Below are 15,998 nucleotides of genomic sequence, written 5' to 3' on the forward strand. Positions count from 1 at the left end.
TATGGGTTTTACTTGAATCAGATGCTTTTAGAACAAGGGCTCTCCTTTTCTCTGTTGGCTTTTGGTAAGAGTACTGTGATCAGAGCAGAAAGACTCAGCAAGCCGTAAGGAGGAAATCAATTTTTAATTTTGATACCATTACAAGGGCAGACTATTGCCCAGAGGTTTGTGTCATTTGGTCTTCACCCATTTGTTTCTACTTAGAAGTAAAGAGAGTGAGTGTGAGGACATTGGACTCAGCTTGCTTTTGGGGAGAAGTATGTTCTGTGCATCCAGGCAGATCGATTCTTGCAACTTGTTTTTACTGAAAACATATGAACTTTCTGCAACATACTGCAAAACAATTGTACTGGAGCAGCAAACCTAGTTTTTGCGTCTGTGTTTTGTATGTATACTGTACTTTATATGCTCCTGCCAAAAGTTCTCTATCTGTATAGTGTAGTCATAGTGCATGATGCTTTATCCTAGTATAAAGAGTAACTTCAGCTATTTTTTAAAAAATCACTTTCCCAGAGAAGCTTACAAATTTTGATAATGGGAGAAAGAGTGGACTGGCATGGAGGGGGAGAGGAAAGAAAAAACAGCAAGGAGTTATGTGAGCAAATGCAACTACATGCACTTTCAGATGCAGGGTTGAGTAATTTGCCATGCATGCACACACAATGTCTGGATTGGAATTTGCCATTTTTAGATTAATCCATTAAGCCACATGGCTATGCATCCTCCTGAAAAAATCACTACAGCCTGAATTATGGAAGCAGGACATAACAATGCATGCAGACCCGCACAGGGGGTTGGGCATCCAGGTACATTTGTCCTGGGCCTCAGACAAGCTCTCCACAGGGTCTGAGTACATCAGAAGTCGAACAGAATCCATTCCAGAAGTCCGTTCAACTTCCAAAACATTCGGGAACCAAGGCACAGCATCCGATTGGCTGGAGGAAGCTCCTGCAGCCAATTGGAAGCCGCAGCGGACGTTCAGGTTCCAAAGAACGTTCGCAAACTGGAACAATCACTTCCGGGTTTGCAGCGTTTGGGAGCCAAAATGTTCTTCTCACAAGGCGTTCGACTTCTGAGGTACAACTGTATTTATTTTATTGCATTTATATAACACTTTTTCTCCAAGAAGCTCAGGAACGTACACGTAAGTCTGCCTGTTTTATCCGTACAACAGTTCTGTGAGGTAGGTTAGGATGAGAGGCAGTGTGCACAGGTACACATAAGTGAATCTATATAGATCATTTTTATTGTGCAACTTGAATTTTCTAGCTGGAGTTTGATATACAGTATGCGCTAGCAAAATACGGTTACGATAGGCAGGAAGTAGGGCCTGCACATTTGCAGTGTTGGATGCTTTCTGCATTGATTGATCATTTTTGCACTTCAAGAATTTAGGGGCGTTTCAGAATGTCTTGTAAGAGGCATGCCAATCAAGTATCTTAGACTTGGGTTCATATGATTCCTTCTAATTCTTCTATATAGCTATTCTCACATATATACGTGGAATGAATCTGTTGGAAGCTACTTTAGTTCTTTCAGCTACAGGGGGCAAGCTGTATCTTGAATCTGTTGGTGTTTTTACCGTTTTATCCTAGATTCTCACAAAAGGAACAGTGTAGTGAAGTCCTCCGCCGCACGCACATACACCCCGCCTCCCGGAAATCACCAGCAATGTAATGGTGCCTTTTAAAAGCAATTCTTGCTTTTTCTCAGATGGATGCTTAAAAGGGCCAATTGGTTGCGGCATTCCAGGTTCATGCTTTTAGGAATCAAACAGCAAAACTGTCTTGGGGAATTCTGAGTTGTCAAGTCACTAATTCTAGAAGATGGCTTACCCTTTAGGTTTCCCATTCCCATCTTGTCAGTGTATTTGCTGAAATGGACTTTGATTACATACATTTCATCACTTGTGTCATAAAAATGTGTCTTTGTGTAGTATTAGCTTTAAAAAAGTACAAAATTGAGAGAGAAAGTGTCTGAGCAAACTATTAATGTATAGATCAATCACTTTAAAGAAATGTGTCTCTTTGCAATAGAGCCATCATTTGGGATGGGGGGAAGGTCAAGTGCTGAAATTGAAACTGAGCACAGACACCAGAAACATCATGACGCCTTTGTGGAACAGTAGTAGAAGCACAGGTTTTCCTCTACATTTTCAGAGCTGATACCTGTCTTACTATGACTAAAGAACAAAGTCCTGATAGATTGAGTCTCAAAGGAATGGTATTATCCGAACAAGGATTTGGTGCTTTCTGTTATTCTATCCCCACCTCCAAGGAAACGACCAATTTGCAAAAGTAGTCATGGGGTGATACTATTCATTATGCACTTAACAGCAGCTGTGAAAAAGGCAAATTCCTTGTTAAGAATCACCATGATAGGGATTACGCTGACAATATCATAATGATACTGTATAATGATGTATAATGATACTCTGGTTCATCCGTATTTGAAATGCTGTGCACAGTTCTAGCCATACCTGGCTAAGAATATTGTAGAGTTGGGAGGGACCTAGAAAAAGACAGCTCAATGGAGCAATTTCTGTACAAAGAAAGGTTACAAAATTTGGAGCTTTTTAGTTTAGAAGAAAGAGGAACATGACAGAGATGTAATAAATTTATGCACTGTCTGCCGAAAGAGGAGATGGAGAACCCTCTTATAATGCTGAAACTCACAAAATTAAAAAAAAATTCCTTCCAGCAACACCTTAGAGACCAACTAAGTTTGTCATTGGTATGAGCTTTCGTGTGCATGCACACTTCTTCGGATACAGTCTCTAAGGTACTACTGGAAGGAATTTTTTAATTTTGTTTCGACTACGTCAGACCAACACGGCTACCTACCTGTAACTGAAATTCATGTTACCGGTATCTGATGAAGTTGAATGGTGCTATTTGCAGGACAGGTGAAGAAGAAGCATTTCTTCACACAGCACTTAGTTAAATTAAGGAATTCACTGCCAGAAGAATTCCACCAATTTTGACAGCTTGTGGGCATTGATATATCTTGTTAACTGTATATATTAGTAGTCCACATAGACTAGACCAGTTCCTGTTTAAAAATGCAAAGAAGTCTCACAACAACAATAATAAAAACCCATAGGAATATTACCTCCAAAGTGACCATCCAGGTTAGTTCAGGTAGATGGATGGATTGTGAGGTAACATGACAGCAAATGATAACAAAATTGCCTGTTATTTGTTTTCTCAAGGTAAAACCTGATTGAAGAAATGAAATTCTGCTTTAGGATAAAGATTCCACAGAGTATTCTTTTATTTAAAAACGAAATAATAGATATTAAATGCAGGTTGTTAAATTTGTTGCAGCATTCAATGAAATGGAGTGTAGACTATGGAAACTCAGGCTCTTCACATAAGTTAGTCTTTAAGGTGTGCAACAAAAAAACTTTTAAATGAATAACCATGGACTAACATTGAAGGTTATTCTGTCATTAACAGTTACCACCACTGCTAAAAGACCCTCTGGCTAATAAAGAAATGCTGCTGTAGAAATCTGTGGCTCTTACAGTATTTTTGTTCTTTCTGCTTGACTGCCTTGCATATAGTCTTAGGAAATACTAACACATTGAAACTTTACAGGGGTTCTGAGATCAGTTGAGCAATTCTGTGAGGCAGACATACAAGCTAAGCAGCTTGTGTGTATAGAGAAGGATTGTGTGTGTGTCCTTTGTGAGTCTAAGTCACATGCGTGCTTATGCCATTTGTAATTACTATGTATGCTTTTAGTCTCTGTTTATAGGTACTAAATATAGGTACTCTGCTAACTGACTTTGTGGTCCTGTTTTTACTGTGGTTGCCCTATATTTCTTAGACGTTATTTTAAAGTTGAGTGAAGAAGTCATCATAACAAAATATTTCAGATGCCATTATTTCCCAGGCTGACTGACTGCTTCAATCCTACCTTGCTTCTGCAATATTTGAAGTTACTCAATGTATCATGAAATCCAATTTTGAACAATGCAGTGATACAGGTCTTTTAGGACATCAACTTTGCCTGCAGAAAATGTAACTCAGATTTGTGAATCCCCCCTCCCCCAATCTTGAAATCAAAACTGACCTTTTCACAATGCCAGTTAAGCCCACAGAAATGTTGCCAAATGTGCTACTACTGTATAAGACTTCTGGTTACTTTCTATGCAACACAGTAATTTCAGTGTTTTTGCTACCACGTATATTGAAATTGGTATTCAGGTCGCTGGTTGGTTTTGTCATTAAATTAAATTCAAACAGATAATGTAAAAAAAAAAAAGCAAGTATCATCATTCACCATGACTTAGAAGCTGTGTGGCATGGAAGATTTGCAAGATATATTTATCTTAGAAACTAGTAGCTTGACAGCTAAACAAAACTTGCCCATTTTATACTATCCAGTAAATGTTGTTTCCTGAGAGAAAATGGTTTTAGATTTAGTTCATGAATACAAAGAGAAGAATTGGATTATTTTATATTTTCCTCTTTGTAATTCCTTTGTCATTCTTGTAGAAACATAGCTATAATAAATATACAGTGGTAGAAGAGTTTGGATTTGATATCCCGCTTTATCACTACCCGAAAGAGTCTCAAAGCGGCTAACAATCTCCTTTCCCTTCCTCTCCCACAACAAACACTCTGTGAGGTGAGTAGGGCTGAGAGACTTCAAAGAAGTGTGACTAGCCCAAGGTCACCCAGCAGCTGCATGTGGAGGAGCGGAGACGTGAACCCGGTTCCCCAGATTACGAGTCTACCACTCTTAACCACTACACCACACTGGCTCCCTTGGTATACAACCCTAATCCGCGCCGGAGGCCTGTTTGTAAACCAAAACAGGTTGTTGTTTTTTAAAAAAAATATATTTTTATTAATTTTCCAATTAAAACCAATTATATCACATTCATTATTTCAGATTATACACATATATATATCAATCAAACCGAATGTTATGCCAAATCGTCTAGAGAATTTTTTATTTGGGTTCCCATGCTTCAAGAAATTGGGGATTCCTCGCAGCCGTCCACTGCCGTCTTTTTTCTAAAGTTCAAATCGTCCTCCAAGTTCATAATAATCCAGATCTTCCCCTTACAGTCACATAGATGTTTTCCACTTTCAACCGATTGTTTCCCAGCTGCTGAGATAAATATCAAACAAGGTTTCACAAATGTTCTTTCTCCTGTGTGGGTTAATCAGTCCAGCCTCCCCATAAATCTTCTTAGTCTGGAGCTCCCTGTTGCGTCGAAGCAGCGCCATCTTAAAAAGCTCAAATCACTTTCGTTTTCTCTCATAGCCATGAAGATTAACGATCTTTATAAAATTTACAGCTTTTCCAGGCAGAAGACCCAAACATCAAACCATAAACTCTTGGTAAATTAATGGATCTCCTTGCCCTATAGCTGAACTTAGCTTCAGGTCGCTGCTCCAATTCAAAGTGCGTCACAGCTCATAAATCCTCCGAACGCGTCCAGGACTCCTTCCGTCCGACTAGGGGGGGGGGGCTTTTCTCATCGGCAACTCCACATCTTTAAAAAATATGCTCAGTAACAACAGTTTATAAAGTTCTGTAAACCAAAACAGGTTGTAACCCAAGGCGCGCTTCGCCAATGGGGCCTCCAAAAAACAAAATTGTTCATAATCCAAAAAAATGGGATGTAATCCAAAAAAAAAAAAAAAAGTTGCAAACCAGGACACGCACTTCCGGATTTTACGTGTTTATAATCCAAAATGTATGCAAACCAAGACGTATGCAAACCAAGGTACCACTGTGTGGTGGTATTGGTTGTGATGCCAGCTCTGAGTTGTACATATTCCAGGGCAAAAGGAGCACAGGTTATTCTTACTCTTCTGCCCCACAGTTTAAAAGTTTGTGTGTCTTCCGGGAGACCTAGTACTTTTCGTTATATTTTGTTAGAACCTCTGCCGATGGATAGGTGAAACTGGCACATCGGTCAAATCTGGGCCATTTATATAGCTAGAGTCTGATTCAGGAGCAGCATGCAATGAGTAAATGGGAACTGTGCGCCTACAGAGACTATGCCGGCAATGTGAACAGGCACAATGGATGAATAATATCAGATGAGACAGGTAGATCTGATGAAAAAAATATATCTTATGAGTAGCAGAGCCTTTATGTGGTAATAAACTGGATTAGAGGTATACAAGACTACTAGCTAGTCCAATCCAATCCAAATAACTTTATTGTACTAACCATTGGCCATGACAATTCTGAATCAAAAATGAATACAAGCAAAAGGGGTGTCGTGCCACAAATAATGGTCTCTATTTACCGTAGATCTCTGTGACTCACTTACACTGCAATGTTGTTCAGGGTCTCCTTTCTAATCGTTTTGGCCGCCAAAGCAAAAAGGACGACTTTATGAGTGCTTACATTTGCCAGGGAGAGACATGTTTCCTGTACAGTACGGACGGTAAGGTGAGAAACCACCTCCTGAGTCCAATGTATAATGGGCAATATAGTAAATAGCGCAATGTGTCTTCCACCTGCGGATGCCCACATATGCAGAGCCTGTCTTCATATGGTACCCTGTTAAATTGTCCGTCTAGGATGGCGGAGGGCATAGCGTGAAAACGCAGCTCAGTAAAAGCTAATTGTAGCAGCTTCGTGCAAGTCATGCAACCTCTAGTTTAGTTTTATTACTAGCTAGCCAGAAAGAGCTCTTCTGTGTCTGATGGGACACAATTCCTCTCAGATAAAACGTGTATGGCTTCTGTTTGGGAGCTTTCAGATTGAGGTATCTATTTTTACATGTGGACAATATCAGTAGAGCCTGTACTTGTTGGCATCCATCTGTTTCGGGAGAGACGATGGAGGAGTATACCTTTTGGGGGTGAAGCTAACCGTTGGAAGATTGCAGCGCGTGTAGAGACCGATACGGGAGAGACATGTTTTGGTGCAGCTGGGGCAGATTAAGGCATCCAGTTGTGCTCCTCCCAGCTGTCATTTCTCATCTGGTCACTGCTGTGGATATACAACCTGGCTGTCTCCAGGGGCTGCTGTCATCTGCAAGGGATTCCCACACCACGGGGTTTATGTTGCCAGCCTTCATGCCACGTTTACAGACATCTTTGTAATGCAGAGTTGGTCTCCCAACAGGCCTGGTACCTGAAGCCAGCTCCCCATAGAGCACATCCTTCAGAATCCAGCCACCTTCCATTGTGTGGATTAGGACCAAGCCAACGTAGACATCTCTGAGAGAGAACTAAACATGCTGGGAATTTGGGCTCTAGTATAAGAGTCTGTTCTAGAGATATAAAATTCCTGGCAATTTTGAAGCTGTGGAGGGAAATGTGTGTTTCCCTCGACTTTTTGTATCTGTAAACTGACCAAAATTGCAAGTTTATAGCTAAAACTCTGTGCTATGACTAATATTATTTTTCTCTTAAGATAGTATTTTGGTTCATATAATCCTCACGTGCATCCAAATACCAAATATTTTAAGGAAATATTTTTGCTGCTGACCATGTAAAGAATAAGTTAAGTCTTATAAATGGTAATTGTGCTTGACCAAGCCCAAGCTGATGGCCATGTCTGGTTGGTGGTCTGGTCAAGCTGGTGTGACGTGAGCAAGGCTTTTGCTTTTGAGTCTGCATGGAGTGTTGTGCAAATGCTTGCAGCTAGCAAAAGAATATACTGAAGGGTAGAATAGAATCATAGAATCATAGAGTTGGAAGAGACCACAAGGGCCATCCAGTCCAACCCCCTGCCAAGCAGGAAACACCATCAAAGCATTCTTGACATATGCCTGTCAAGCCTCTGCTTAAAGACCTCCAAAGAAGGAGACTTCACCACACTCCTTGGTAGCAAATTCCACTGCCGAACAGCTCCTACTGTCAGGAAGTTCTTCCTAATGTTTAGGTGGAATCTTCTTTCTTGAAGTTTGAATCCATTGCTCCGTGTCTGCTTCTCTGGAGCAGCAGAAAACAATCTTTCTCCCTCCTCCATATGACATCCTTTCATATATTTGAACATGGCTATCATATCACCCCTTAACCTTCTCTTCTCCAGGCTAAATATACCCAGCTCCCTAAGCCGTTCCTCATAAGGCATCGTTTCCAGGCCTTTGACCATTTTGACCATAGGCACCTCATATCCTAACAGAATGCTGAAAAGTCAGAATTAATTTGAAATAAGCTATATAAAAAAGGCCAGAGTTGATATGCTTCCGACAGAACCTTTAAAAAATAGGAAGTGATGTGTATGTTAGGTTCAGATTAAGAGAGCATTAGGTATTCAAGGTAGATGGATAAGGGTTACGATTATAGCTTTGTTCCAAATTTTGTGGAGAACTGCTTTATCCAGACATTTATACATGTATATCATACCATTTAAGTAGCACTCTTAGCATGCAACCAAAAGTAATAATTCAAGGATACACTGAGGTGACTATTCAATTTTTGCAAGCACAAGAGATTGAAAGATTCTTACATAAGCAAAGGGTTTAAAGGGGGGGGGAGAGAAAGCAGAATATGTGTTAGAACAGTCTGATATGTTTAGCTCTAGTTGTGTCAGCTGAAGATGAGGTTTTGAAGAAGAACTCTTCAGACTGTGCTGGGAGACTAACATAACGTAAAAGTGAACCAAAGTATATGAAGTCTTCGGTAATGTAGAATTCTTCATTTAAAGTCACACTAAAAGAGTAATGCTCTGGAACTTCCAATTATATTAAACTCCATTGCATTTAAGTTTTTTATGGTGTATGTTCTGATAAGCAAATGTATTCAGCAGTAAAGCTGGAAATGTGCCAAATGAAAGCATATATAGCCTGTCCTACTTTTTGATTTACAAATTCTGAAGTGTGAAACATCGCACTCTGCTTCAGACACTTGTATCACCAATACTGCTCCAGAATAAATATGAGGAAGTGGTGCATTTTGTAGATTATGTTTAATTTTAGCTGCATTTTGTTTTTGTGTTAACAGCTCCACTTAGCAGCACTGGCATCTCTGAAAGGAGACATAGTTGAACTTAACAAACGCCTACAGCAAACCGAACGAGAAAGGGATTCGTTGGAAAAGAAATTGGCAAAGGCACAGGTAAGTGATTGTTCAGCCGCTGAAATGGTATTTGCTCTCAAGGCTTCAAACAATTTAATCGGTAGAAAGATAAAAGGCACTGTTGTAAGATAGCTGTCAAATAAGTGAGGCTTTAACAGGCAAACACAGTGAAAATTGGTAGTTTGTTTGAGGCTGTTGAGTGGGTGAAAGGAACACCTAGATTTGGCTTTGCCTCTGGATGCCCAGATAGAGACCGTGGCCAGGAGTAACTCTGCTCAGCTTAGGCTGCTGTGCCACCAGCACCCATTCCTGAAAAGACCCAGCAAGACGTGCCTTAGTTAGGGTTGCCAACTGGTTGCCAACCTGTTTCTGGGCACAATCCTAAATGTTGATTATCATTAAAACCCTAAATGGCTTGGCTGCAGGATACTCAAGGAGCTGGTCTCCTCCTGTATCTTCCTGCTGCTTCCAAAGTTCTATTGGAGAGGCCCTTCTTCTGTGTCCATCATAGATTGAGTCACAGTTGGCTGGGACAAGAGATGGGCTTTCTCATTGACCATGACCAAGTTGAGAAGTATGTTACTCTCTGAGATTCATTTGGTCCCATCTTACTGTTTTCCAACAACTGGTTAAAGCTTTCCTGTTCTCCCCACCCTTTTTTTTTCACTAGACAGAATATCTTCTTGTGGCAGACTCTCATTTCTGAATGTTTTTCAACTCTCTTACTTATTTCATTGTGTTTTTATTTGTTGTAAGCCATCCTAAGTGATGCAAACGCATTTGAAGAACAGGGTATACGTTTTCTAAATAAATATGAACGGCATGAAGTTGTGCTCAGAAACAGTTAAACAAACATTTATTTTGCTGACATACAGTCTAGTCTGAGAGAAAAGACAGTGGGCTTGGATTCCCAGTGCAAGGATTCCCAGTAGCACAATGGGGCTTTTCCATCTCTCCCTTCATCTCCCCCCAATCTGCTTCAGAGGGTCAGGAGAACCCCCAGAAAAACAGGTTGCGGAGAGGAGAGGGGATATTGTTCCCTCAGCACAAAGTATTTCTGCTTGTCCTTAGAGCTACAATGAATACCACCCAATGTTTTTGCTCTGACTCAAGCATCGTATGCTTACTTCCTGTAGATGTGGTCCACCGTTTTTTACATCCGTGAAAAGAGCACAATTTAGTACAAAGGGATGTGTGCCATGAGCAAAAAAAAAAAACCCAGTAGACAGTTCAATATATTTGTGTCTTGCATTAGCAACACTGATTTTTATTTGTTGTGCATCGTTGGTTTGCAGACTTGAAGAGGAGTGCAGGGTTAAATTATCTGTCATAGGATTTGCTAGCCCTTTTGTACTGCTTTTTAACCAGGCTTCATTTGCATCATAATAAAGCACTCATTCCAAGCCATTACTGGATTTTAATTTGCTGGCAAGGGCTGGTTTCTTAATTTCCATTGTTACATTTTTAGGTCCAGCTTGTGCACCCAAAAATAAAATACAGTAAACATCAGCTATGGGGGAATAACTTATTGAAGGCTTGCTTGACCCACTCAAGATTGTCGTTTCTCATTTTACAAGAGAGCCTGCCTAGATAATTTGTTACTTTGCTGGAAAGGATTTCACACATGAAAAGGGTTACAGTGGAACCTCGGTTTATGAACACCTCGGTTTACGAATTTTCGGTTTACGAACGCCACGGACTCATCGGGAACGGATTAATTCACTTTCCATTACTTTCAATGGGAAAGTTCGCTTCAGTTTATGAATGCTTCAGTTTATGATCAGACTTCCGGAACCAATTACACCCATGCTTCAGGTTAAGTATGCTTCAGGTTGAGTACTCCACGGACCCGTCTGGAACAAATTAATCCACTTTCCATTACTTTCAATGGGAAAGTTCGCTTCAGTTTATGAACAGACTTCCAGAACCAATTGTGTTCATAAACCGAGGTACCACTGTACACACAAAGTGTGTAACAAATTATCTAGGTACCGTAATTTCTCTTGTAAAAGGTGGGGATGAGCTGATACCCTTTAAAAACAACACTCATATTAAAGAGAAGGTAATGACGGCAAAATAGCAGGTTACTGAGATGGATGCATTCCTATCCCACCTGCTGAAAATGGGAATACCAAGCAGGATCCAAGTTTTGCATTGATACTGTCAGGATCCTTTGTTTTGTGACGATTTAAAATGGTATTGGCCATATGTTCCCTAGCCCTGGATCAGCTCTGGCACAGCATGTCTTAAATAGGCATCTGGAAGTGAGTCAAAAGTCTGCTCCATGGTTAGAAATAAAAAGAGAATTATCTGTCTCCTCCAATGTTGGCAAAACAATGGCCCAGTTCACATTTAACATTAAGGCAGATCATGGCTTAGAGTGAATGAACAAATATGCAGGTTACTGGAGAAAAGATTGTGGCCTCTGTACTCCTCCCCTGGTTTTGCTTGCGCTACCATGGTTTATTCTGGTGTTATTCTTGGACCCCAGACAAACCACAAATGGTCAACTAAGAACAACTAAGACCTTGGCTTGTCAGGAGGAAGACAAACCACAAGCTTAGGTTCAGATGTCCCTTGAAACCAAACCATGTGGTAACCTAGGGTAGTGTGCCAGCAGCAGGACCCGGGCAGAGGTCAGTCTTCTCATTCATGCTAAACCATGGTTTGTCCCAGTGTTATGTGCAACCTTTGTAAATTTCTGAAAGAGCTTGTGAAAAACCAGTCAAAGAGGCATTTGCTAACAGAGCCTCCCATTCACAGCAAGGAGAAAATAAAATTATCACTTCTGGGTCAGGCTGAACAGGAATTAGTTCAACACCAGAGCTGAGTAAGGAACAAATTTAACAACATTTCAGTTTTATGAATTCCAAGTAGCTTTGAGTTGTAATCTGGTCAGAACTCACAAACTTGCTTCTTGTCTGTGTAAACATAATAGCACCAACCTCTTTACAAAATGGAATTTAGGAGCTTATAAGCAATGGAAGCTACAGTATCAAGTGAGCAAACATGTCAAGATCATCAAATTGCCAAATAATAGACATCCGGGAATCCCATGCTAATGGGGTGTTGCTTGTTCCTCACAGCTCTGCTGGAAAAGTTAGGCAATGCATGATCAAAAACAGCATTCAAATGACTATTTTGCCAGGAAGCATTACACAACTGGAGATTTTTGGAGATACCCAATTCTCCCAGAAAAGAAATAACAACTAGACATGTTGTGGCTATACACACTGTGATGATATAGATACAGTAGAAGGTGTATGATGTTGCACTTTTATCCTAAGGCAGGGTTTCCCAAACTTGGGTTGTCTCCAGCTGTTTTTGGACTACAACTTCCATCATCACTAGCTAGCAGGTCCAATGGTCAGGGATGATAGGATCAGCTGGAGATACAAGTTTCGGAAACAGTGGTCCTAAGGTATTGTTGCAATAGCTAGTTTCGTGTATTGGAAAGTATAGGTCCAGGAATGTTATATTGGGAAATAACTGCCCAGGAACATCACTGCTGTGGCACAAGAGTGAGGAAATAGCTTGGAGTGATTATCCAGCTGACCTAGGTTCTTGACATATTGTTTTGGTTTGGCGCTAGTTTTGCTTTGAAATGCTCTCTTTGTCAGACCCAACATCCACATATCAGGTTTCTTAATCATTCTCATCTGCCTTTGAACAGTACGTCATCTGTACTTTCAAGAGAAAAACTGTGCCTCAGTGAGGCTTTGAGTGGTCCCTCGGTCAAAAATGACGAAAGTGCAAGCTTTCAGATAACAACAATGAATTAACTGTTAGTGTCCCAAATCTTCTTTCGTGGCTTAAAATGCCATGCAAGCTGTAGAAACTATTGGATGGTTTTCTGGATACAGCTGAATCGTGTAATGACTTGCACTGTCCTGACCTGCCGTGGATCTCTCATCGCTCAAAAGATTTGATTTCAGCTTTATGCAGCTGCCTCAGCCTGTGGAGCAAATGCTACCACAGCTCTGTGGGTTAAGGTTAGGCCTTCTAGTTCAGTACAATAATACAGCTGCATTCAGTGTTGCATTCAATGCATTGCAACTTTAAGTGTATTAAAAGACAAGGCGGTCCTGCTGTTGTGCCAATATCCCAGGCCTGCTGTCTTTTCCTTGCCTTATATTTTGCTTTGTCTTTTTGTTAGCTTGAGATTTTCTAAGTACCTTGCCTTCATTGCGAGCCCATCTTATCCCTATCCCAGAAACTAAAGTTTGTTCATTTCTTGCCTGGAAATAATTTTTATTCTACCCTGTTCCAAGCAAGGACTCTACATTTGCAAGAATTCGTTGAATCTAATCAACATAGCCTTTCCTTCCTCATATTGTTAACTGCAACACATTGGCCACTGAAACGAAGACCTGGGACTTTAGTTTTGAAATGGTAAAACTGTAAATTACCTATGTGTGAAAGTGTAGTGGTTGAAGGATTATCAGATATTTAAAGAGAAATCTATGGAAGCGTGTAATTATAAACACAAAGAGGAAGGTGCTAGGCTAGAATAACCAAACCTTCCATCTTCTCTGGAACCACTGCTGCTTATGATAGCTAAATCTTCCATTTAAAAAGTTCAGATACAAAAAAATACTACAGAAAAGTAATTGACCATACAATAGTTTCAATTGTGGCTTGGTGCCCCAAATGAATTAAGTATCTCTGTGGTAATATTGTAAATCAGAGTTCTGTGTGCTTATATATGAAAGATTATTTGGAAAACCAGTGTTAGCGCATTGCAGACAGATACACTCCAATATACTAGTGTATAGCTCAGGTTTATGTCTTTGCCTGGAAATATCTAGTTTTTAGTTTATTCAGTTGGGCAGTTCCACTTTAAACAAATTAGACAACCATGAAGAGTGGGAAAATGTGTTGTAGAGTTTAGCAATAGCCTGCTTTGTACTGCAAGACTGAATGTAGCAGCAAACTGCAAGAGCAGCAAAACTTCATTCATTTATGATTGTCATATGTAACATAAATATTGCTTACCAATTATATTAGAGTGAGAGGAGGATATCAGTTTATAGACAAGCATATTGAAAACAGATCTTTGTTTGTTTATTATTGGATCCACGTGTATTTTTAAATACTTCAGTGATATTAAAATATTTTGTCATATTTTTAAAAGAGTCTACATATGTGTGTGTGTGTAGATACCCATGATACCATGCATCATTTATAACAGTAAAAAAGATGGAGAAGCCTGATAGAGACTTCTTGCATGCATGGTAGGAATGCAGAAAGGGGAAAAAAAGAAACCCAGGGAAAAAAATTTGTACAAATAATTTGATTTGATATCTTATTCCTTTATATCTCTGCCATCATCTGCTAGATTTACTCCCATCTGGATGTCGCTGCAGGTCTTCATATACAAAATTGGCCAGGCACATGAACAGTTTTTTCCCTTGTGCCATTAAATTGTTAAATTTGTAGATGTGTAGCTGAAGGGGAGGTCAATTATGGGTGGGTTTCTTTGCTTATTTGTATTGTGAGTGGAACAGTGTGTGTATGTTTACATTGCAATGTAGCTGAAACAAATTCCAAGTATGTTGGAAAATGTACTTGGCCAATAATAAATTATTATTATTATTATTATTATTATTATTATTATTATTATTATTATTCCCATAGAACCATTGCTCAATTTGGTCAGGTTTACTAAGAATCATATAAGGAGTTAACATATGGAGTTGGAAGGTATATGTTGGCAGTGGCAAACATTTTAATTGCCACTAAATAGAGAATGCCCAATATAAAACAAACAAGGTTAATAAATGCTGATATTTAGCTTCAGTGGTCAAACTTACAGAAATTGTACATTTGCAAGAAGACTAACAAAAAGGAGGAAAAGGTGAGCAATTTGAGTGCTTCAGGTGACCAGCTTATTTACTCATTTCCAGAACTTGCAGACTCATCTGTTGCTAAGTAGAAATAACTATTAAACGATTGAAAATACTATGAAGAACAGAGGAGAGGAAGGCATAGAAAGAGAATGCTTCCTGACACAGCAGTGATGTTGCAGGCCAATAGAAGTGGACTGATTGCCAAAAGGAAGAGTATAAAAAGTAAAAAAAATGTGACTGTGAACTGAGGCCCCAGGCGACCTCAGTAGAAAGAGTATCGGCACTGTTGACAAAATTTTATGGAAGAACTAGGAGTTGAAACCAAGAAAAAAGTCATTGTGACTTTGCCTTCCCCAACCTGATACCAGATTTTTTGGAGTGCAGCTTCCCTCAGTCCCAGCCAGCACAGCCAGTTTGGGGAAGGCTGATGTGGAAGATTTAACACCATGCACACCCAGTAGAATATAGAGGTTGAAAACCAGACTGGGAAGGTTAAAATCTTCCTAATATCAAAGCATGTGTCATGCAGCTAAATCTTAAAGAGGGTATGTTAGTGGCTCCCAATATCAAAAAATATTGCCCTGTTGACAGATTTACGTTCATAGGAAGTGCAGGCCGCTCATTCATGCGTTTCGATATCACTGAGGGACTGGATTCTGATGAACAAGACAGACATAGCCAGGTGCATCATATGCTTAATTGGATAAAAGAGTCTATAACAAATTTAGGATAAACATAAGAAAGTTTTGGCCCCAAATTATCCTGTGTAACATCGCATATTGTCACGAGACCTTATTATATCCTGCATAGTTACTAAGAAGAGAGACAGAAGAAAAAGAGGGAAGAAAAATATCTGATAAGAAGCAATGATTATTTGGAGGAATATTGCAGGCAGGAGGAGAGGTTAAGGATGGACAGCAAGATGTTTTCTTAATATATTGCAGGAAAAACTGATGAAGGAACACGCCCAACAGGATCAAGCCCATTTTGAACTAGATCCAAATGCTAGAGGACTGTGAGCCTCTTTTTAATGGGTCCATGGGAGCAGGATATACCGTATACATTTATATTCCACGCCTCCTCCTCCTCCTCCTCCTCCTCCTCCTCCTCCTCCTCCTCCTCTTCTTCCTCTTCAAAGATTTGG

At 39.9% G+C, this 15,998-nt stretch overlaps 1 protein-coding gene across 3 annotated transcripts in view; it reads left to right on the top strand.

The window, feature by feature from the left end:
- The window catches only part of MCC (MCC regulator of Wnt signaling pathway), a 203,847-nt gene that overhangs the window by 122,209 nt on the left and 65,640 nt on the right, over positions 1–15,998 (top strand). For all 3 annotated transcript variants that reach the window (XM_035099855.3, XM_035099856.3, XM_035099857.3), the window contains one exon: positions 8,931–9,044. In XM_035099855.3, coding sequence (XP_034955746.2) covers positions 8,931–9,044 — 114 coding nt within the window. The remainder of the gene's footprint in view (positions 1–8,930; positions 9,045–15,998) is intronic.

Source organism: Zootoca vivipara, chromosome 10, assembly GCF_965207765.1.
Source record: "Zootoca vivipara chromosome 10, rZooViv2.hap1.1, whole genome shotgun sequence".
Classification (NCBI taxonomy): domain Eukaryota; kingdom Metazoa; phylum Chordata; class Lepidosauria; order Squamata; family Lacertidae; genus Zootoca; species Zootoca vivipara.